We start from the raw sequence: 25,620 nt of genomic DNA on the forward strand, positions 1-25,620 counted from the left end.
CCATAGAAGAAAGGATGACAAACTAGTTTGATTGTCTGCCCATAAGTAGGACTAGCCACCTAAATTTACACATTGCTGTAAGTGATATAGTATCCCCCTGTCACATTACTTTTCTCCAGTTAATACTACAACAAAGTGTCCATATTTACTGTTTAACTCACTTTTTGTGAAGGAATTCTCCTGCTGCTACTGCAACAGGCCGGTGTGCTGAGTATACCAAGTGGTAAACATTTTCACAGTCTTCATTGGAAAGTGCTTCTTCACTTCCACTGAAAAATTCACAAAGTAAAACATGAACCAAAACAATATTTATATTAAAGTCCACATTCTCCAGCTAAACACATTTATTATATAGTGTTTAGAATGATACATAGTAACCAACATGATATTTCAAATGAGTGGTATATATATTTGGAAGAGGTAGGTGTGGTCAGAGAACCAGTCCAGAAGTCAGAAAAAATACTGTCTCAAGTCCCGCCTCTGACATGTGTGAACCTGGGCAAATCACTTCACCTATGTAAGTTGTCTCAGGCCACAGTGTGATTATAAATTGCAGAGCAGGTAAGGACCTGCTTTGGTGGTAGGAGTTCCTCAGCAGGCACTCCCAGAACAGATGAAATCACAGCCTTCATGGAATAAGTGGAAATTGAGCAATGAGGATCTTCTGGGAAAAGTAAGTTTTCCCCTTATATCCATTCACCCTGCTACTTTTTTCTTAACAATGGCTCTCCCAAACTTCTTTTTCTTTACATTCCTACTGCAATCACTCTAATTTTAGGATTTCATTATCTGACACTTTGACTATTACCCACCTAAGTGCAGTCTCCATTTTATTAGATCAAAGGAAGTGATAGGGAGGCTAGCACCCAAAGAAAGACAGGGATAAATGATTAAGATATTAATGGAAAGGAGGAAGTTCCTGAGGGGTCCAGAAGGAATGGCATACTGATCTGGTCACTGAATTCTGGATAACGTTAACCCAGACTATATTTTAAGATTTCTTGTCCTTGTTCAAGATTCTTATAAATGTTACATGAAATCTTCTTAGGGCAGAAAGACAGGTTTGGAGGACATGGGGAACTATACCAGTTTGAATCTCACGGTCGATAGCAAAAAGTATCAATTTCTTAGCTTGTCATTCAAAGCCCTACACAATACACAGTTCAAATGAACTTTTTCAGTTTTATCTCCCACTATTGCCTTAACATGCTTGAACTAAAACAGAGCAGTTCTTATGCTATTCCCTCCTGGTTTGCTTTGTCCTGTCTAGCTCTATGTAGTATAGCTAAATGGCTCTGTACATTGTGAATCACCAGACAAATAAGGTCATTAATATACAATTTTGAACTGAACCTTCACAGTCTAGCTGAAAGGCCAAGAACTCCCACTTCTCTAAACTCCTATGTAAGTATTTCACCCATTTAGAATATATCACATACTGCTTTATATTGTAGTTATTTACATACTTTAAAAAATCACCTTTACTACATTTTAAGCTCTTTGTGTAAAGGGAAAGATCCATACATTTTAGAGTATTATCTTATGAAAAAAACAGCGAGTCAAAAAACATTTATTAAGTGCCTACTATGTGCCAGACACTGTGCTGAGAGCTGGGTATACAAAGAAGGCCAAAAGATAATACTTACTCTCAAGAAACTCACAGTCTAATGACTAATGAGGGAGAAAATGTGCATACAACTATATACAGACAAGCTACATACAGATAAAATTGGAGATAATTAATAGAGGGCAGGCACTAAAATTAAGAGGGATAGGGAAAGGCTTCCCATAGAAGATAGGATTATAGCTGTGACTTGAAGGAAGCCAGAAGGTGGAGACAAGAGAGAGAATTCTCTTTCATCAGAATTCTCATCAGGGACAAATGTTCAGCTGGGAGATGGAACAGCAAGGAAGCCAGTGTTATTGAACTGCAGTATACGTGGGGGTGTGTAGGGGGAAGGCAGGGAAAAGTAGATGTAATAAGACTGGAAAGGTGGTGGTGGTGGTAGGGTGTTGAAGGGTCTAGAAGGCTTTGAATAAACAGAGGATTTTATATGTGATCCTAGAGACGATAGGGAATCATTGCAGTTTACTGAGTACAGGGGGTGACACAGTCATGCTTTAGGAAGATCCCTTTGGCAGCTGAGTATAGGATGGGGAAAGCCTCGTGGCAAGGAGATGAACTAGAAGGCTACTGCAGTAATCTAGGTGTGAGCAATGTCAGAGGAGAGAAGGAAAGTACAGAAGAGATGTATCTTGGCAACAAAATGGATGCGGGAGGTGAAAAAAGAATAAGGAATCAACGAGGACACCTAATATGTGAGCCCAGGAAGCCAGGAGAATGGTGGTACCCTCAATAGTAACAGGAAAATTAGAAAAAGGGAAAGGTAGAAGATAATGAGTTGTTTCAGACAAGGTTGAGTTTGAGTTGTCTATAGGACACGCAGTTTGAGATGTCTGACAGGCAGCTGGAGATGTGAGACTGGAGGTCAGCAAAGAGGTTAGGGTGGGATAAGTAGACTGAAGAATCATCAGAGAGGATAACGGAATTTATGGGAGCTAATAAAATCATCAAATGAAACAATATAAAAGGAGAAGAAGAGAGCAAAGGACAGAGTCCTGCAGTTCACTCATGGATAGTGGGAGTGATCTTGAGGAAGATCCAGCAAAGGAGACTGAGAAAAATAGTCGATACGTGTGAGAACCTGAAGGTCTGGCTTTGATTATTTGTAATAATGGATATCCTGATTTTCCCTAATCCAAAATATGTTGTTCCTATCTAGTTCCATCTGATATCAAATGAGTTTTTTGTTAAATTTATTTATACATTTTGATTCAACAGACTCTTGCCAACAAACGCATAACCCAAGCCCTCCAAGAAAGTAAAGTGTCCAAAAAATTAAGCAAAACTATCTAATAAGCATAATTTCATAGTTTATCTGGAAAACACATGCATATGTATATTACCACTCAACAAAGAAAATCAATCAACTGAGATTACACTGCTTAGAACTGAATTCATCTGGGGTTTATGTCATAAACCTCAATGGAAAGGAAGTTTCCTGAGGGCAGAGACTATCTCACTTTTATATTTGCATTTCCAGTCTAGTACATTGTCTCACAGATAGCAAATATTTAATAAACTTTTGCTGAATAAATTTAAGCAATTAACCAGAATGAATAACAGATTACAAGATATATTCAATAAATACTAAGAAACTGTCTCTAGTTTCTGACAAATTCTTATATCATGTTTGGGGAGAAGGGAAGGCAAACCTGCAAATCACGTTTATGTTTTGAACTTTGTACTTTCCTCAGTATTTAAAAAGTAGCACATTTTGTATATGGGGGTAGAATACAAAGGTAAGGACAATGGATTTCAGGGGTCTACAGAGATCTGGGAAGGAGTCAAGAAGCATTTTCTCTTCCTAGATACCCAGGAGTGACCAAAGCTGTGGAAATAGCATGAATATGTTGAAAAGAATGGGAACAGTGGATTATTATAACATGGCTGACTCCTACAGAGAGAAGCTGCTTATTAATGACTATTATTTTTGTCCAGTAATTTGACTAGTTCAGAATCCACTTCTTCTACCATCTAGTACATATCTATCTTCCACAATATTTATAGCATGTCCACAATTACAGCATGAAATACCCTAATGAAATCTAGGTAGGCTATATCTACTGTATTCTCTTGATCTACTGTATAGCAAATGTCATAGAATCATAAGATTTAATCCTGGAAAAGAGACTTGAAAGAAATTTAGTCCAAATCTACTGATTTTGTAGACAAGAAAGTCGAGAAAGAAAAGTGAAATGGTTTGCTTAATGTCAGACTGCAAACCCAGCACCCTCTTCCGACTATAGGTGAGCACCCCAATGCCTGACATAAACATACTTAGGAGAAGGACTAGATCATCACTAGACTTTAGGTAATTCATTCACATTGTTAAGAGTATTCTGTCAGCATATTCTTTTACCCCTTATGGAACAGAAGTGAACAAAGCCTTGTTAGGACCATTTGGAGTTTAAACAGAGTGACTCAACCAAAACAAGCATCGTGGTATCTCATACTCTGTGATCTTCCCATCACTACTGAGAGTCAGATGAGGTCCCAAATGGGTCTTTTGGTTTTCACTTGCCCCGAAGCTGAATTTTCATTTAATTGCTGTCTCCCTCAATTAAGAACGTGGGTTCCTTGCTGAGAGCAACTGCCTTTTCTATTTATATTCCCAGCGCTTAGTTAGCACACAGTAAGCTATAATTAATGCTTTCTCACTATCTTCTCGAACAACATACATCTAACATATCTCTGAATTCTCTTCCAGTTAGCAAATTCTAGCATTCCTTGTTCACTATCACCAGGTGACTTGGTAGAGTAGGCTGTACAGGACTAGACAACTAAAACAAAATAAACCACATGGTAACACTGAGAGAATTTTTACATAACAAGAAAAAGAAGGAATTCCTTTTTTTATTAAACATAAGTAACAAAATCAGTCAACAGAAAATATAGAGCCAAACAAAACAATGACAAAGGAAATAAGTATCGTAAAAATATCTATTGCTAAAGTATAACTTTATTCTGATTCAATGTCACTCATGGATTCTATTTTCAGCAGCTTCTAAATTAAGTCTTATAATTTCAAATTCAAATTACTTTTATACATCTTATTCTGTAAGCCTGCTTTCCACATTCCCACCCAGATCCCCAGTCATTGGCACCTGAACTTGGAATCCAGATTACATTAACACCTACCACCCTACTTCCTCATCAGTACATATTTGCCAATCCTCTCCAATGGTGATACCAAGGTGTCATTAAAGGGACTATGACTCTTGATTGCTTTTTCTCAGGTCTATACATAGATCTATATCCCTACCAACATTTCTCCTATTATTTATAACGAACAAGAATAAACTAAGAAGGGCTTATCTGAGCACAATGTTTTGGTTTCTTTTTTATGCTTTGTTTCTTTTTGTTTCAACAGGTAAATTAGCTGGACTCCGTGTGGTAACTTCTCACATTAGCCAAGTGATTTGACTTTTAGCCACAGCATCAATGAAGTACTTTGCTGTACTTGAAATAAGGATGATTTCTAAATTCAAGACATTACTATTAACACTTGAAATACTTACTGAAGTATTAAAGTAACTAATCGAATGGCTTCCACAGCAACATCATATTCCTTATCAAGTGTCATTGATACAATGCGATCCTAAACAAGAAATCAGGAAAAAAATTCACAAAATAAACAAGCTCATATATTTGTTACTGGTAGGTACAAAACTCTTTTGTTTTGTAAGAAACTACAGTTGCATCTCTATGTTGGTAGTTACTAAGTACATAAAGGCACAACACAGTGGATGGGGAAAAAGATGTTCAGATAAGCATGTAATAGTAGAAAATAATATGAACATATAATTAAATCAGAAAGTTTTCATATTCACAATCTAAATGGAAGAAGAGCTTTCCAAAGTATAATAAAACAATTATTAACCACATCTTATTTATACTGTGGCAGTCTACTTTTAAAAAACCATTTAAAACAGTTTTAACTTAGAAACTTCAAGAGTAATGGAACAAATTCCAGTTATCAGGAACTCTTAACAAGTTAAGTTTAATGTGAGTTTGAATACTTTTGCATTTATAGCCCTAATTTTATTTTCCAATCAAATGTAAAATCTCGATCCCTGGAGCAATGAATGACTTAAGGAGAATTGCTACTGCATTAGCTTAGAATACAAAAAATTTAATCCCAAATAAGTCCTAAAAGTTACCTCTCTACTTCCTCTGTTTTAGAATTTATAAAGTCTAAAAGATCTCATTTCCACAATAGGTACCTTGAATCTAACATAATATATATGCTAGCCTGAAAATTATATAATCTAGAATTTATTTTCTATTTTATTAAGTAAGTTTGTTATTTTGCATACAAATTCACACATAATAAAGGATACCTGTTAATTCTATTCTGTAAAGCTTCTAAAAACTTAGCTTCTGAAAACAAATTGTGGACTCTGTGGTTTCATGTGTATTAAAGAGAAATCATCAACACCTCAGACAACCAGCTTACTAATCTGATATAACATCATAGCTGGGAATACGTGAAAACAAGTAAAAGGGTGGTAAAAATAGTGTCAGCACCATGCTCCACTTTTAAGAAAGAAATTATTATCACTTTCAGTAGCATTAACCCTACATAGTTTTATTACAGATATTGCGACTTGTCTTTTCAGTGTTTTAATTTTCATGCTAATTAAGTACACTAATATATGTTCACTATATATAGTATAAATGTAAATATATATAGTACATATATAAGTACAGTAATATAATAGTGAACAAACTCAAAATATCTAAAGGTATACAGCATTTTAAGTAAGTATGTTCTTGAAAAGTATATATATCTAATCTTAAATTAAATGGGAAAGCCATTTCCCCAAATTTTATAGAATTAAACATACAGTGAATGGTTATAAAACAAAGCAATTTTTTGTAATGAAACTAATGACCCTCTCCATCCCCTCCAAATATATTTGTTTTTCAAATCTAAGCTCAGTATTTAAAGTGAGGAATACCTGCATTAAGGAAGTATTATTGCAATAACATTCTTCACTACATATCAGAAATTCACCAACAGTGATAAAACAAAACAAAATCACTAATAACTATATGGTACAAGTTATGTTCTTTTTCCAAATGAGTTTTTCATACATACCTTGAATCTGTTTGTAAACAGTTCCAATTTGGGGAACAATTCTCTATTGGTATATAGACTCTGTAGAGCTTTTAAACACTTCAGCCTGACTTCACCTTGCTAAACAAAAACACAATAGGATTAGCCAGTATTTTGAGTATATAGATAGGCCTGCAATTTTAAAGGAAATCTAAGTAAATATTCTAGTTTGTCACTTATTTAAAGTTCTACTGCAATTTGTTGTAGAAATATAAAGTTAGACTGGAATAAATTGTCAGAAAATCTGTGTTCCATTTATAGTGAATTCTTCAAATAATTTAAAATTCATTAAAAAACTTAAGTTATTTACAAGTAAGATAATTTTTCTAAATGCATATAGTCACTGACAATTAGTACAACAGGTTCTTTTTCATCCACATTACCTCAGAATCTTAGGAAAGTTTCTTTGTTCCCATGGATATCCATATTTAATCAGGGAAAAGGCATACTCCCATCCCCTAAGGTTACTACTGGATAAACTCTGACCAAAATGCTCTAATCAGGAAGTAAAAGATGAAATTCAAACAAAAGGTTAGGGGCTTTAGAGCTAAGTATTTTAAAATTTATAGGGATAACAATTGGAATTTCCTGGGTAAGATGATAATATAAATATGTAAATGTGAGTAACTGAAGATGCTGGGTTGGAGAATTATAAAGGCGAAAAGCTCAACTGAATTCAGGTGGCCTGCCAAGCCCATGGTCAGAGCTGTGATAAATGAAAGGCTTTGAAATTTTAAATATATTGAGGCATGTAGATTGTGTTTCAGATAGAAAAAGAGGTTAGAAAGCAAGATACAAGACAGATTATCTGGAGTAGTACACAGACTAGTAGGAAAAACTGTAATTAAAAGCTAAAGAGAAACCTGGATAAAAGAAATCCAATATAATAATAATGATGATGACAAATTTACATTTATCTAGTTCTTACAAAGTTTACAAACTGCTCTCCTTACATTCATTCTGAGGCTATAAATAAAAATATTATTAACCTCATTTTGTATAAAAGAAAATCGTCAAGAGGCAAAGTGTCTTTCCTAAGCTCACAAAGGGCAGAACAGAGACTTGAATTCAGGTCCTCTAGCTTTATATCCAGTGTTCTTTCTATTATGGCATCCTGTCCCTTTTACAAGATCAGGAAGGAAAATACCAGGAAAGGGCCTGAAAGTAAGGTCAAAAAGAAAGGAAACAGGTAGTGATAACATTGTTAGGCCATATTCATAGTTGAATTAACCACCACAGCAAGGCAGAAAAGTTGAGATCATGATCTTAGTTTATATCGAATAGTTTAGTATGAGAAAAGAGCTAAATAAAAGCCGAAAGGATTCTTATTCTAGGAAATAAGTTCTTGATAACCAAAAGTTTTCTTGCAGATTTATTTGTGAGACCATTTCTGAATCAGATAGGAGGTCCTCTGAGGCCTTTCTAACCCTAAGATGTTGTGACTTCTAGGAGAAAATCTCACCAGCTAAGCTGGTCAGGAAGGAAGTTTCAAGATACAATCTGACCAGAAGTCTAAAAAAGGTAGACTCACATTTTAAAGAGAAAAAGACATTCCTTCTCCTGAAAGCAAAATAGTTATGATGGCTATGATCTATGCTGGAATTGAGGGGTGGAATTAGGGTAAGCTAAACAAAGAACCAATGTCCTAAGGAACAAGACTTACAGGACAGTGCCATAGGAGGATTTGTGGCAGAGTATACCTGGGTGAGGCTGTCAGGTAATGTGAGAGTATGTATGCATGTAATATACATGTACAACGCATACATATAAAATTTATATATGAACAGAATGCCTATTATGTGATGGAAAATATTCTCCTATGTTGCTGTAGGCAAAGAGACTAATAAATTGTTATCAAAGCCCACCTTCTTTCCAAGTCTCCCCTTTCCACTCCACCCCAAGGTCATCTTTTCTGAACGCCTACAATATTGATGAAACCATAAATCACTGTACCAACTGCAAGCCATTCTCATGTGTACATTGTTTTCGGGAAATAAACTAAGTTCTTTGACATTTTATACAGTGCAATTTATATTATTATGCATGGTTAAATGTTCATTGTTTTAAATAGAGAGACAGCATTCTGTACCTAAATTCAAGTTCAGCCCCTGACACATACTGGCCACGTAATCTTGGAAAAGTCCCTCAGCACCCCCAGAAAACCTCTAAGTCTAAGACTTGGAACTAGTACATCCTGTCATTATTAGAGAGATCTTCTTCACGAGTAGCAAGCTATGCTGATGAAATCACAGGTTCTCCTATAACCCTTAATTTGATATTATGACAATGAACTAAAAAGAGAGGAAAGTTCACTTGTCTTTTGATATGCCACACTGGAAAAGGAAGTTGTAATTTGTCATTTCTTCAGACCTAGCAAAGGAATATAGATTTTTACTCAAATCCTAACACAGATCTTAGGTCTTCTTGAGATGCAATATTTCATTTTATTTTAAATTCTGAATGCATCAAAACACTAGAAGGAGAGATTCAGTTTATGTCTGTGTGTCTCAGTACCACCAAGCCCAACATGTGAACAAGTACTTTTAAATAATTTTAAAATTTTCACAACTTCAAATACAAACACCTCAATTCCGAGAAATATAATAATGAAATTAAAGCAAGGCTACCAACAAATAAGAAAGGTCAAAAAATATCTTTCATATGGATGTGAAGCATAATTACTTACCCTATCGTGAAGAGTCCAGCCAACATATTTTAAATAACTGTCATTTAGGAAAGCATCACTATACATTTTCATCCATACTCCAATTTCTTCAATACAAATGGCTCTAATCTCAGCAATTGCATCACTAGAGGGGAAAGAGATCACGCTTTTGAAAAACATTAAAATATGATGCAATTTCACCACCCTAACTCCTAATAGTAATTATTTATTGATCCTTTAAATCAAATGAACAGCTGCCAAGAAAGACTCTAACAATAAATAATAAAGCTCCTATAATAAAGCTCCTATTTTTCTATTTACAATATGCATACATTTTCTAATTTGAACTTGAATTGTGTATTTTTCTAAACAACAACAAACATCTGAGTGAGTGAATAAATGAATGGATGAATGAAACATAATTTGGGCAAGGAACTTTTTTTTTTCTTGACCAAACCTGTCATTTTATCAGTGTGGGGAGCTCCTGGTGTGGAATGTCCTTTACCAAGACTGTTCCTTCTCTGCAATTTAGTCTTACACAGTTATGTAGGCCACTGAGAGGTTAAGTGACTTGCCCAGGATCACACAGCTTGTGGCAGAAGTGGGACTTGAACTTAAATCTTCCTGTCTCTGAGGCCAGTTCTTTATCCACTACACCACAGTGTCTCTCCACGGAGAGCAAGGAAAAAACTATGTAACATCAATTATATTTCTTTGGAGGTAGGAAAATATATGGCAAACAACAGAGTAGGACAATCAATTACGGATACAAACACTACCAATTTTTGATAATTTGATTATCACAATAGATAATTTTGATAATTTGATTATGCACAAATAGAAACCATAGGCTTATAAAGCAATCTTTCATCACTTCATTAGTGATATTTTCTTAATGTTCTACTTTTCCTGAGGCAGAAAATTTGAGACAAAGTGGCAATAAATTAAATTCTAAAACATTTTCTCTTCTCATTTTCCCCTACTTGGCTGATTATGTTTTATAATAAAACAGAAACCAAACTCTTCAAGATTCTGGTCTCATCCTCAGTAAATCTATTCTTCTCTTCCCTCCCCCTCCCCATCTTCCTCAACGTGGCCTTAACATGGTCGCTCCATTATTAACATCTCTTGCTTTAAGGCACTTCGAAATCTACTTATTGAGTCTTGGGCATGTTTTCTTCAAACCAGAATGCCTGTCTTGTTCCACTATTTGGTTGAAGTCTTTTCTTTTCCATCACAGATGAGTTAAAACCAGGGGTGGGGTCTCAAGGTCACAGGTTCCCCACCCTTGAATTAGACTAATTCAAGTTGCACACAATTTAGGAAATCTTCCCAGGCAACTCTAGGCTATATTGATCTCTTCCTTTCCATGAAATCCTAGAGATGTCATCTTAAATAATATTGCAGATTATTTTTAGGTATCTCTCACATTGCTTAGGATAGATAATAGAGTCTTTGAATCTAGGGATCCTGTCAGACCCTTTAGTATCCTTAATATATAGCACACAAGAGATACTTGGTAAATATTTGTTTATGGTTGATGTTTGAAACTGTAGTAACATTGTCACCACTTTGCACTGAAAGATATATCCTTTGCTTTAATATTTAGTTCCCCTCTCTTCATAATATATATTTCCCTGTATATATTCCCTGTACTGTATTAGCAGTTGATGCAACTTAGATATTCTATTCTTTGGTTCATCAGTCTCTACTATTCATGTAAGTTGCTTTCCTATCTCATGCATTATAATTCTACATTTATAAATTCTTTTCTGGACAACAGCATTTGAATTTTGAAAATGTTCCCTGCAGGCTTCTACTGCAGATTTAAATGATTGAGACTACAGTTATATTCAAGCCAAGGTAAGTTTTAACCTCCCTTTCTAGGGCACCTTACCAAAGATACTCACATGAATGGAGTTTGGCATGTTTCTTTCAAACCCTTCAGACCTCATGTTCTATCATAATGTCATCTACTCACCTTTCTATTTTCATTTTACTCTCCCTATAGTAATTAAGCTGTCTCTATGAAGGGGTTGTCAGGATTCTGAGATGCTCCACAACAAGTACTAAAGTAGGTGGTAAGAGTAAATGGATAGCAAAGAAATGGCAACAAGGGATATGTTATCATCTGTTTTCATACTATAAGAACTGCTAGGATACATGACTCTATCATGGTACAGAGTTAGCTTTGTTCATTTTTTAATAAAACTGGGACACCTTGCTGAAATAAATAAGGTAACCCTTTATTATTATACAACTGAGTAAAAAGAAGTATTTACAAATAGGAATGGCATCACACATTTATGAGCATCTACCATGGTTTTAGGTTCCTGTTGTTGACAGTAAGAACTAAATTTCCCTTACCATATCACGAAAACACAATTACTTTTCTGATATTACACTGAAAGGTTTTATTTAACCTGCTATTCCTTACCATAATAAAGTTCCTTTTGACATTGCCGTTTTTATTCCAATAAATAATAACACTACGTTTTCACTTTTGCATTATGGATTACTAAGGGTATTTTCAGTTGCTGATGTTTTTTCTTCATCTCTGACTGAATTTTACTTATTTTTTGTTCAAAATTTTAACGTATTTGGATTTTTTGTTTTGTTACATTTACAAAATACTCTAAGTATCGCCTATAAGGTTAATTCAATATTCCTTGTAACTACTCTTCCTCACCCAGCCTTTAATTATATTAAAAGCACACCTGTCTTTCTACACCCTCTCCCACACTTATTTTTCTCCTGTCTTATCATTTTTGCCAAATCGATGGACTGTTCTACAGAGTTGTTTTGATTTGTATTTATTTTCTTATTAGTTATTTGGAACAACATTCACTATTGTCAGTAGTAGTTTATAATTCTTTTTCTGAAAATTGTTTTATTTCATTCATTTATGTATGGGGGAAGAGTTAGTTGACTTTCCTTTCTCATTCCAGTTATGTTAATTTTGTTCAGACAAAACCTTTTCCAATTCAGGTAACTGACTCTTCATATTTTAATCTTTTTGGAAAAACGTCTATCATTTGTTTGGTTGAGAATTCAATTGCTGTGAAAAATATCTAATTATTTTAAAAAGGTCAGAAAATGGCATGATAGACTTTAATTCTTCCTATGATTTTATAAACTAATTTGAATGATAACCTAGTATGCCTTTGATATCCATTGTTTACCAAGGAATGAATGAGATAACATGGAAAGCACTTTGCAAACCAAAAATGCTATGTAAAAGCTGTCATTACTATTTGGCAAATTCTGTTTGTTTGTTTGTGTTTAATCTTTTTGAAAATTTATTTTAGTTTTCAACATTTACTTCCCCAAAATTCTGAGTTCCAAATTTTCTCCCCATTTCATCCCTCCCCCCACACCATATTCATATGTTTTCGGACTAGTGTGTTTTCTGGACTCTTTTGGTCTACTAATTGTGGCAACTGATTTACACTGGTCAACTTCTACTTGAAATTATAGTGAACGTTTATGTTACTTTTGTTCTCTATTTTCCATTTTTATTTTTATTTATTTAAATGATTCACTCTTAAAGTGATTTCAGTTGTATAACGATTTTCTCTCATTATCCCTTCCTTTTGTTTTTAATTCTGATAAGTGGGTGGTTTGACCATACAGGCAACTGATTTAACATTTAACAAGTTTTTTCCTATTTGCTTAAATATAATCTATTTTGTTATGATATTAAATGAAGCTAATCTTATCCAGAAACTACCAGTTATTATTTTTTAAGAATGTCCATGATTTAGAGATGTGAGGCTACACAAGGATCTTTAATTCAAAGCATATCCATTTTAAGCTTATTGTAGTATATGGTGTAAAATATTGGTCCAAGCCCTGTGTGGTATTAAAAGTATATTTCACTGAATTAAGGAGAAGCTTGAAGTCATTAAAATCACTATGTAATTTTGCAAAATAAACACAGTCTGTACTCATTTTGTTCAATTCTAGGGTCAACTCACTATTTATTTGTAGTGTCTGTTCCAGATTGATTAATGAACACTATAAATTGTACCAAAAAACATTGTATACAGAAGGCTGGATAATGGTTATTGTTTGTTTACTTGTTTTTTCTCATATGGACATTAAGGCCAAGTAATAAAATATCTGTGATGTGTGAGTCAGTACAAGCATCTCATTTAGGAAGCTATGCAACATTCTGGACCTTGATGCAATTAGTAAAATATCGTGTGCAAAAAGGAGCATTTGTAAGATGTCAACATATACAGCAATTCTTTCTCTGACTTGGAATCTGCACTGTATTTCCTCCACAACAGAATTAATCAACTTCCCCACTCTCAGATTAGTTCTATCCACATGTTTGGTATCTGCTGGTGATACCATCATGTTTAAATACAACAGGTTTAAAAATGTGAGTCATTTCATCCTTTTGTCTTCCCTCTCAATCTCCCTTTTCTGCATCCTTCCCTCTCTCCTCTCTTTCTTTCCTCTGTCCTATCAACACAGAAATGGATTTAATGAGTGAATTAATTTTCATCACTGATAATATTGGTGTAAAAAAGTCCAATTAAACTCAATTCAATATAACAAAAATTTATTAAGCATCTACTATGTTCAAGATATTGTGCTAGGGGTTAGGGACAAAAAAATGAAAAATGCTCCCAAAAAAACCTTTCATCCTAATGAAGGAGATACAACTTGTGCATAGATAATGACAATAAGAAGTAGGAACTGGGCTAAAGAGTACAAGACTATTTGATTTTAAAAATCTGAGGATGTTACTTCAACCTGCATTTATAAGTTTTCTATTTCCAATTGTAGAAGATTGAAATTGTCCTTTGTTAAAGGAATTGTACATAGAAAGATTTTTTTTGAGTAGGAGTGCGCCTAAAATTACATACTTATGATCTCTCCCCCAAGATACTCTTTCCATGTGGAAGTTGGGATGCTATAAGAACATTGCATGAGATGCTAGAGCAGTTTATGTCTTTGTGAATGGCTTTGCCAAGAACCTTGACTTTCCTGCCTCAGGAAAGGTCCATCAGTAGGATCATTCTTTCTTGAAATCTTCCCAAAATCTGTAATCATCTCTGTCTAATTACCTTAAGAACATGTCTCTCCCTGTTTCTTTAACCCAACTTCATCTGCTCTTACATTCACATACATGTTTTATATTTTGTGTTACATTTTATATTATTTTGCTTAATATTTAAAGGCAATTTCACATCATACTGCTCCCATATGTCTGGTAACACACCTGTATGTCCATTACATATTTTCTTTCCCCGAAATAATAAGGTTTTGACAAAAAAAAATGTATAAGTATAGAATACATCTTCTCCATTCACAGGGAGTATTACTATCTTACATAAAATTACTAAAACAGAATCCAGGATACAGGACTGGAACGGAGTTCTTAATCTTTTTTGTGTCAAGGACCCCTTTGACAGTCTGGAGAAGTCTACAGTCCCTTTCTGTGAACAATATTTTTAAATGTGCAAAGTAAAATATATGGGATTACATGGAAACCAATTACACTGAAATATAGTATTTTAAATACATTATATTAAACATCAAGCTTATGGGCCCTAGGTTAAGAACCTGTAGAACAGAGTAAAGTTGACTTATCTTCCCAATGAAGTGACTGGTTAATATATCCATTACATAAGAGCAGCTTGAGGAACCAAGTGAAGGAAAAAGACTAGTAATAACTTAGCGTCCTTTAATCCAGTTTTCCAATACTTCAAGGAACTGTGATTTTCATACATGTGACTACTTGCTCCATTGATTTAGATGCAAATGCATGTTATAACATATACTCAAAACCTTATAACTCAGTAAACTGCTGTGGATAATAAAATTATGTTCTGCATCCAGCCTCGTAATAAGTCTTTCTCAACTTTCCTACACTGTGTCTTAGACAACAAGTAGGCCCATCATTCCTACCCAAAGTCCTCCCTAATACTCTGAAATTTAAATAATTTAATAGCTTATAAAGTATTCCTAGAAAACAGCTCTGAATGACAATAATTAGGAACATTCATAGCTTCACAAAGAAAATAAAAATGAGACAGCGGGGTATAAGGTAAGAAAACACCAGTTGCTTTAATTATAATTTCATCTCTTACCGGTATCTATGAACAAATATACCCTTAAAAATAGAGTTCATCATGTTTTCAATTTCATCTTGGTTTTCTTGCAGCTGAAATAAAAATCAAGTAATATTATTACCTCTTATTTTGAAATAGTGATCACTTCTTTTAGTAACTGACAAAAATATTACTAGATATCTATTTAATTAGGAATTAAAAAGGCATTTGGGTATAATACACAGTTTTTAAAATTGTATAGTTTCTTAGTTTCTCTTATAAATTGAAATACTTTTAGGTATAGAAATGATAATGTATTACAAATATAATATACTTGTAATTTTAGATTTAAAATTTTAAAAGATTTTTCTTTATCATAGATTTTAGAGCCAGAAGGGACACGAGAGATCATCCAGCTCAAATCCCTCACTTAGCAATGAGAAACTGAGGATCTAAATGGTGAAGTGACTTGCCACATGTGGGTAATAAGATACTGAGTCAAGATTTGAACCTTTGACTCCAAATCTAGCTCTATTACACTACGCTGTCTCTAGTTTTAATTTTTAAATTACAAAACCAGAAAAAAAACTGTACAAATTAATTATATAAATGTGAATTGACCAAACTAGTTTTCAGGGAAAAAAAAAGCAGTACTGTATAAAAATGAGTTTATTTATATCTTAGATAAATAATGGATTTCTCTACATATTTTCTTTTATATCAAATTTTATATTATATAAAAAAGCAAGGAAACCAATTCCTTCGCTTACATCTTAGTTTTGCTTACCTCTTTGCGTTTCTGAAGTAGTAACTCCAGCCTTTCATTAGCTCGCTTACCAATCATTTTGTTTCTTTCTGCTTCATACTGTCTTTGTGTATTATCCTGATGAATACTTAGGTTTAAGGCAACATTCACCAGAGCAGTCATAAGCTTCATGGCTATGAAAAACAAATATTTTATCATCAATTATTCTAAATTGAAAACACAAAACTATAAATTATAAAATTACTGAAAAATTTAAATCCCATTAGTCATACCATCCATATAAAAATTCTATTGTAAAATAAATACATGAACTCCATCCTTCACACTATATATTCTCTATGTCTTACATGCTGTTCAAGACTTACCTACTCCTTGACTAACATCATTGAGATTCAGTTACTGCATTCATTTAAGTATTCCTGTACAATTTAATTATATAACATGGCTAATTCTGAGATAGAAACTGATTTGGAAATAGATGGATTATAAGCCTGGTGAAAAATCTCTGAGAATTTCCCTAAGAAAAACTACCTATTTTTATATGGCTATTTGCAGATGAGAAGATGAATTAATACGAGAAGCAAATCTAAAAGTGCTATACTAATGCTAATTGTTATTGTTATTATCTGTCTAAATGTAATGCAGTTTCCACTGTGTGTAAATTAATAGTTTTAACATGAAAGATTAAATTGGAATTTCTTAAGAAAAAATGTAATTTGTTTTTATAATTTTTGAAATATTTTCAGTCTCAATATTTTTGAAGAAGGCAAAATATACACATTAAATGCACATCTGAGCTTCAAGTTGATTTTTTTATATTATTTATTTATTAGGAATTTGGTGACAGAGATAGGATAGAGAATAGAAGGATAACATGTTGGGTAAACAGATACTTATTTGGTAAAAATATGTAAAAGTATTTCCTTGAACTTTCGTGTTGAAGGAAATGACAAAGTATACAAGAATCTTTGTCATACTTATCTGCTTCATCATGAAATGGAGGTAAACTGGGGTTATCTAAGGCTGTAGAAGCTAAATGCAACCAGTGATAGATGCTAACAAGCTACAATGGTTTTAAGGGCCCAGTGATAGATTATGTCTACTCCAAGGACCAGCGTAGTATGGGAATCTTATAATTCTATAATTAAACAAAGACATAAACTCGTATTTTTCATAGAATATCTTTCTTATCACCAGAGGACTAGCTACCAGGTAATTTTTTTTTGGTGGGGGTAGGGGATGGGGAAGGGTGGTGGATCTTGGCAGGAAAAAGAAGAAGGCACAGTGAACCAGCAAACAGAAAAAAATACAAAGTGACTGTCAGGTCTGTTTACAGTGTTAAAACTGAAAACTGGGGTAGTGGGTATTAAGATTTATATAATTCCTGATATTCTCAATACCTTGTTCAGTGACTAACAAGTTGACACACAATTAGAGAAACTGAATTATATTCATATTGTCATTCTTGCTATTAAAAAAAATGTGATCAGAAAAGGAAGTAGACTGATCATGTAGCAAGAATGAAACAATAGAGATATTAGTATCTCAAGAGGTAATTAGTATCTTTTAGAAACTAAAAGAAGAAGGGGAAGCACTCCAATGAGTTGAATGGATTCTCCATGGAGGATTTAAGAAAGAACATGGATGAGAAGACTAACATAGGAAGAGAAGGCACTGTGAACTGGTTGGAAGGAATAACTTCCAATGGATGAAAACATAGAGCCATCCAAGTATCAAAGTAAAAAGAATGTTTCTCTAACTTATCTTACATTTCCCTCCCAACAAATGCATACCTTCAAGAACTTCTAACTGAAAAGTAAACCAATATCATTTACTGAAGTATTACTGACACCCATACTTTATTTTCCCATCTTTAGGAAAAAAGATGAAAGCTTAAAAGTTTTTAATGAAACATTCTTATTAAAGCACTCTTTTCCCAATAATCTTAATACAACAATAATTTATATTTGGGCAAAATAATTTTATGTTTATTTTCAGGCCATAAGAATGAGAATACCCAACTGTTGTGGAAAGGCTTTTCTCAGCACTTGAACAAGATTAATCTGCCTGAGTGTTAACAGGTTTACAAATTTGGAAACAGATACTTCTCCACTAATGAGCCCTCAGGTAGAATTCTATTTTAATAAATATCATTATAATATCCAATTTAATATGATACTATCCTGTAGTCTAGTCAATTCCCCAGAAAACACTGCTTTGTTGATATTCAAAAGTCAATCTATTTAAATGAAGTATTAATTTGGCTGTGACAATTTTTTAAAAACTACATACTTGGATGATTTTAGTAGGTTTTATATGTTGTCTCTCGCTAATTTCACTGTGTGTGCATTATTTCTTTCTTTTTTTTGGTTTGTTTTTTTTTGTTTTGTTTTTGGGCAGTTAGGGTTAAGTGACTTGCCCAGGGTCACACAGCTAGTACGTGTCAAGTGTTTGGTCTGAGGCCGGATTTGAACTCAGTTCCTCTGACTTCAGGGCCGGTGCTCTATCAACTGCGCCACCTAGCTGCCCCTGTGTGCATTATTTCTTAATTTAAATGTAGCATTGCAAAAGCATTATGAAATACCCGTAGGGAAGATGAGAGGTAGGACCTGGATAGGCAAGGACCTGAGGCATCTGAATTTGCTAGGGATAGTTTTAATTTGAATATCTTACACTTAGTAGGCAGTACCCAATAAATCTTGATTTTAAATATTCCTGAGTATAAGAAATCATAGAACCTAAAGGTTAACTGAAGCTGCATTTTCCCCAGCCATGTTCATACTTCAGGGTTGGGCTATCATCACAATACTGGTTAATGCTTAGATGTTGTAACTCACATAATAACAAAATAACTGATAATTTGGTTATATCTACATGTAAGCCATTTGAACTCTAAGAACCAACAACCAAGAAGATTTTTCCTATTTCTCCCTAAACCCCAAAAGTATAGTTTCAAAGATATATTATATCTGCTTATATATTATAATACTAATAATAGTAGTATAATAGTACAATATAATATTATAGTATATGGTATAATATAACAATAGTAGAATAATAGTAATAATATAATACTACTATTAATAATACTAAGATATTTTACTAATATGTTATATAGTGAAATAGTTATAGAAAAAATAATAAACAAAGGTAATATTTACTTGTTCATGTTCACTGTTTTGGAAACAACATTCTCACTTACAGAATATTCCCATGTTTCCCTTCTTCCCTTTTTCCAAGTACAGAGAAAATAACTTCTCTAAACATAGTGTTTGGAAAATCTTGTTATTTGGGCATTATTTCCTTTAAGTGGGCAAACACAACAATACTTTTTACTACAGTAAAAACATCTTCATTTTTAAAAAAGGTCTAGATATAGTATAAGAATCTTAGTCTCCATTTAAATTTTTAAAAGGTTTTCTGCATACAGGTATTACTCAGTAAATACTGCTGACTAATGGTAATGCATTCGGCAAAAATTAACATTCTTTTAAGCAAATGGCAAGAAAGACATGGTGCTAAGGAATTAGTACCCTGGTACCACCTTGGCGATCCTACATACACAAAAGAAGAATGCTCTGGTTTAGAATTTTTGCATAGCACCATTCTAGTTCACCCTACTCCTCTCTACACTAAGCATTTCACTTATGTGTTCCTGCATTTTACAATTCATCATTACCTGTCTGCCCATTTACACTTTCTTTATATAGGAGACAGATTTAGAGCTAGAAGAGACCACAGAGGCCACCCAGTCTTTCTTTTGCATTTATTAAGTGTCAAATATGTGTCAGAGAGGACATTACTTATGCATATGTATGGAGAAATGACTACTGCTACAGAGGTACACATTGTCAATCCTACTTAAACTTCAGGAGGATTAAAAACAATTGTACACTGACACTTCATTATCAAAATGTGATGGATTTTTCTTTCTTCGCTATTTTAGCTTTTATCTTAAACTGTATTATTTATTCTCATCAGAAAGGGGAAATTTAGGACTGAAATAAGCATCCTCTAGTATTCCAAAGATGATCGACACTATATCAAAATCAACAGCTAAGTAAGTGGTCATGAAACTCTCTCTCATTTATAACGGTTTATAGACATAGGCTAACTCTTATTAATAATAATTTACAGCTAGAGGGTAGGGGGAGTTGTTAAAGAAGACACCAGAAATTAAGTTCATGAGATAATGGCTGGCAAGGGTTAGGAGGAAACAGATGCCTTGAGAGGTTATAGGATCTGTCCAAGGTCACAGCACTAGCCAGGGTCAACTCTAGGAGAGAAAGCAAGGCTTCCTAAATTTAAATGGTTCTCTTTCTAGTGCTCCATACTGCAAAGTTTACTTATAAGGATCTCGGCATCAAGGTAGCAGGGTCAGAACCTGAGTGGGGGGGCTCTCAGGAGAGGAGGACTAATAGCCAACAAGAAAAACACAGAAAAAAGGAATCAAGGGAGCCCAGAGGTCAGCTGCTCCCTAACTCAAAACCCTCAGTGTAGTCTGGCTAGTCTGTTTGAATTCAACAGGCAAAAGTTGTATTCTTGTAATTTTTTTTCCATTAGAAAGTATAACAGATTTTGAGAAAGTTAGGGCACAGGATACCTAATATTACCCCTCAAGTACACAGATGTGAGCTGATAATATAAAACGTCCACTCACAGGATACTCTGCACAGTAATACAATATGGTCACTGCTGTAAAAATCAGAGGCCCTCATATCACAGATTTTAAAAAGTTATATGGGATTTTGAGGCCAAAGTATTTCAGCACAGTCCCTAAGTATAAGGATCCTTTCAAATCAATGAAACACATTTATTTAGTCTGTTATATACAGGGGCACTGTGCTAGGTGCTTGGGATATAAAAATGAAATAAGATATAGAGCTGGTCCTCAAGAAGCTTATCCCTACAATAGTAAGACTTTGTCCCAATACCTCCAGTGAAAGAGAACAAACATTCTAAAGATTCTATGTATCAGTCCTGACTTTAACTACTTTAATTATAGTTTATATATGATTTTCAGACCTTCATCCACTGTGAAATTCTCTAGTTTGTCATAGATCTTCTCAAAAGGTGGCACCCAGACAGAAAAATAATATTACACACATGCTCTAAAACATTTTTAAATGCTTCTATGAATATAATACAATATCAAGTTAGTTTTTTCATTAAATGGCTCTAATATGTTCTTAGCTCACACTGCACTTGTGGGACACTAAAACGCTAAGATTTTTTTTTCATAGGAGCTACTGTTAAGCCAGATGACCCCCATCATGAAAATGCATAATTAAGTTTTTGAACCTAAATAAAGGATTTTATATTTATGCCCATTAAATTTTACTTTCGGATATATCAGTTTTGATTGTCTAGATAATTATGAATCTCTATTCTACTGATTATCAGCTATCAACTACCTCTGTAAGATTTCCACAAGATTGTACAATCTGCAAATCTGATAAGCACACTCTTTATTTTACTTAGGTCACAAAATAAATCCTTATAACATGTCACTAGTTTCTTCCTTCCAGGACAACCTCAGCTTATTTATCAATACACTCTATGGGTATAATATTTAACTAGTTACAAAAAGACATAACTATACTGTCATTCAGACAGTACAACTGTACCATGTTCACAAACATCATGAGAAATTTACTCAAAATGCACAAAATATTTAGAATATACAACTACAGAATCGGTGGTCCAAATATCAGAAAACTTAGAATTCTATACAATTTATCTAGGCAAAATATCAGAAATATTTAGTGAAAACCTATCAAGGCTAGTCTAAAGCACAATACTTAAATAATGCTTAGATATAGACTTGATTTTGTGTACATGTGTGTTATGTTTAGGGGTGTGTGTATACATTCACCCATGGATACCCAGAACAATAAAGAAAATTTTTAAGATTCAGGCATTTGGAAAATGATGACATGTCCCTCAAGATCCAGTTAAGAAGGCCAGTTCCTTGAAGAAATAGTGTGAAGAAAGAGTTGACACTCATATATTTGAACTTTGATCTCTAGTTTGTCACAGATCACAGATCTTCTCAAAAGGTGGCACCCAGACAGAAAAATAATATTACACACATGCTCTATAACATTTTTAAATGCTTCTATTAATATAATCCAATATCATGTTGGTTTTTTCATTAAATGGCTCTAATATGTTCTTGGCTCACACTGCACCCGCGGGACACTAAAATGCTAAGATTTTTTTCCTATGAGCTACTGTTAAGCCAGATGACCCCCATCATGAAAATGCATAACTAAGTTTTTGAACCTAAATACAGGATTTTGATCACCAGATGATTCAATTGCTAAGATGATGTGGTCAATTAACAAATATCCTGTCATAAACACTGTAAAAATCTTTTAAACAGGTCTCAAAGAAGGAAAGGACATAAAACAGAGGAGGGAGAGCTATGAGTAATGAGCCAGACCTTTCATGGCTCAAATGCTTAAGAAGGATCAGAGCACTTAAAGCTCAGTCTTCTCCACTAAATTTATATCCATATTCTATCACACAGCTAGCAACAAATACATGTATGAATTCAGTGAGTGGCCAGGATTAACCATATGCTTTCACTGTGGTACTGATGAAGAGTTAAGTTATCAATTTTATAATGAAGCTCTACTGACTACAAATCAAGGGTAAGAAAATGATGTGGATAGCAGTTGAAAGTGTCTTTAAAGTCATAATAGTTGTTATTCTTAAAAGAGGAAGAAGGGTAATTAGACAGTTCTTTATGGTCAGGTCAGTTCTCTATTCCAAGTCTTAATTTGAGGATGCTGTTATGGTCTTCCAGATACTGCCAACAGACTGTCTATATCTGATAACATGACATAATTCTTCATCTTTGGAGAAGCATAAAAGCCATTAAAATTTTTCATTGAGGAGGAATGACTTTTATGTTGATCCAATATTCAACATTAAAACAAAATAAAAATTCAGAGTCTTATTTACACTTGAATGTTCTCCCTTTACAAAGAGTCAAAGATTATTTCTTTCAGGACCTTAAAGGGAGTTCAGGATGGTTTAAAGTACACAGATTACATTCCCAAAGAAAGTAATGTTTATCTTAAGTAAAATTGAATCTGGAGGTCAAAAGTAATCTAGATTAAATATCTGTCAAAGCATATAAAGATAGAAGTTCATAAAACTATAAAAATTTTTTATTTGTAAGAATAAGAATTTGTAAGCGCTTGTCAAAAGATTTATGTATTATTACTGATTTTTGACACCAAGTTGGAGACTTGGTAGGGGAGGTGAAGTTCAGTTTGGGCAAAAGAAAGCTCCTCTAAGAGGCTAAATACTGTAAAATTGTTTAAACTTTTTTGTCTTAATACAAGAAAATGAAGGAAGCAAGCATACATATTATAGGAATTGCATATAGCCTTTTGAAAGTAATTTACAAAAATATCTGCCAGTCTGAACATATCTGGAGAATATGAATTCATACTTTTAGTAAAGCTTACGAAAATTAACGAAGACTCATCTATTCTACTCTGCCATTCCCCTCAAAAAATCCAAATACTAAACTTAAATGTGGGAACTGGGGTGAACAATGAAGTCAGCAGAAAAGATGAAGGGAAGAAGAGAAGAGGGGAAATGTCAAGATAATACATTATTAAAATTTATGTTGGTTATTATTATATATTGATTCTTTTGGTTGGTCCAACAAAATGGATCACTGATTTTGTTGGTTTGGGCCCTAGGTTCAGGTATCAAAGGTAATTTGTTTGGATAAAAGGCACGGAAAATTGTCAAAGTTAATTAAAGGATGGATACTAAGACAGAGTTATCAACAGAAAAAAAGGAAGAACGAGATGAAATTTCTTTAGGAAGAAAACAAAATAATTACATAAATACCTGAGCTAGTAATATGACATGTAAAGAAAAGACAAAAGTTACATCCCTCCTGAAGGAGATAAGGTAGCAAGGTGGTTTGACAAAAAAAAAAAAAAAGATACAAATGATGAATAGTCATAAATAATTATGTGCATTTAAAATGGAGAAAAATTACTGTTCCAAAGTCATCTTGGAATCAGACTCTTATTTTCCAACTTGTTGGCCTTCGTAACTTGACATTGTTATTTATTTCATTGCTTACATCTGCAGAAGAAAATGTTAAAATAACACTGCATCTAGGATACATATACTATTTTTTCATATCTCCATGCCAATAATCATATATTATTAATTATTGATTTAGGAATACTTTTCTATCAAATGATGGATCAACTTAATGGCTATGGATTAATAATTCTAAATCTCATATTTCTTGGTAATCATGTAATTCAGAAAAGACCAAAAAAACACTTGCTTATAATACAGATTTTTATCTATCACTTCTTTTTTGGGGCGGTGGTAGAGAGTAATGTGTCTGATGGAATGAATTTCTTGGCAAATATTCTTGAAGAATAATGAACTCATCTGTGATAAATCATAGAAAAGTGGGGAGATTCAGAATACTGGGGGGGAAAAAGTCACATTAGTGATCCCACAAGTTGCCGTCTACTAAACGAAAAAATAATCAGTTTAGCAAAGAAACATTGTATGAGACAATACGTGGAAAATAGGTAAAGGAATATAGAATTATGGCAAATAAGAAATTAAAAAAAAAAAGGAATCCTTTAACACTTAAAAGCGTTAGATTTTATAAAATTAGTAAAATAACCATAATTTTTACATAAAAGTTTTGAAAAGTACATTATATATTGTCTTGTGAAACAGTTACATGTAAATTGATTCAAATTATAAAGTTATACAAAATTTTACAATCACACACACTGAAAGTTGACAGGAAGAAAGCAAAGAATAAAATATATGATAAAATATTTTTTTCTGGACATCTAATTATATAGGAAAATTTCTCTTTGAGTGTGTATACAAACTTTAAAAGACACACACACACACACACACAAACACACATATTCCAAAAAACTGTATGTGGGGTGGTGGTAATGTTACTGTATGGTCCTACTTAATAACAATAACAAGGTTAGTTTTAAAAACCCTGTAGATTACATGTTGGGAAACACAGTAAAACCAATAAAAACAGAAATCAAACATACTGATCTTCAAATTATTTTAAAATGGCAAAGGACTAATTACAGCAATATGAAGAATCTTACTTGATAAACTTAATGGACAGAAAATTGCAATGCCAAAAGAATAAAAATAAAAAATTAGTAATGCAACAGTAAGCATTTATGTAACAATATGGCATTCAAAAAGAGGTAAAAATAAGTTACTTCTAGATGGAGCATAAAAATGTCTTTTCATAAAACTATGGTGTAGACATATTTGAACTACTACTACACAGTTTAAATACATCTTAGCAGCAGGATGATAAAATATTATGAGTTTAAAGAA

The 25,620-nt window shown here is 33.3% G+C and overlaps 1 protein-coding gene across 1 annotated transcript in view; it reads right to left on the reverse strand.

Moving 5' to 3' along the window:
• The window catches only part of STAG1 (stromal antigen 1), a 355,079-nt gene that overhangs the window by 119,429 nt on the left and 210,030 nt on the right, over positions 1 to 25,620 (reverse strand). Inside the window, exons 8-13 of the mRNA XM_027845191.1 lie at positions 16,261 to 16,412; positions 15,513 to 15,586; positions 9,430 to 9,553; positions 6,726 to 6,824; positions 5,143 to 5,222; positions 162 to 269 (exon numbers count right to left, since the gene is read on the reverse strand). Of these exons, the coding sequence (XP_027700992.1) occupies positions 162 to 269; positions 5,143 to 5,222; positions 6,726 to 6,824; positions 9,430 to 9,553; positions 15,513 to 15,586; positions 16,261 to 16,412 (637 nt within the window). The remainder of the gene's footprint in view (positions 1 to 161; positions 270 to 5,142; positions 5,223 to 6,725; positions 6,825 to 9,429; positions 9,554 to 15,512; positions 15,587 to 16,260; positions 16,413 to 25,620) is intronic.

Source organism: Vombatus ursinus, unplaced genomic scaffold, assembly GCF_900497805.2.
Source record: "Vombatus ursinus unplaced genomic scaffold, bare-nosed wombat genome assembly UNPS02014959.1, whole genome shotgun sequence".
In the NCBI taxonomy this organism is placed as follows: Eukaryota; Metazoa; Chordata; class Mammalia; order Diprotodontia; family Vombatidae; genus Vombatus; species Vombatus ursinus.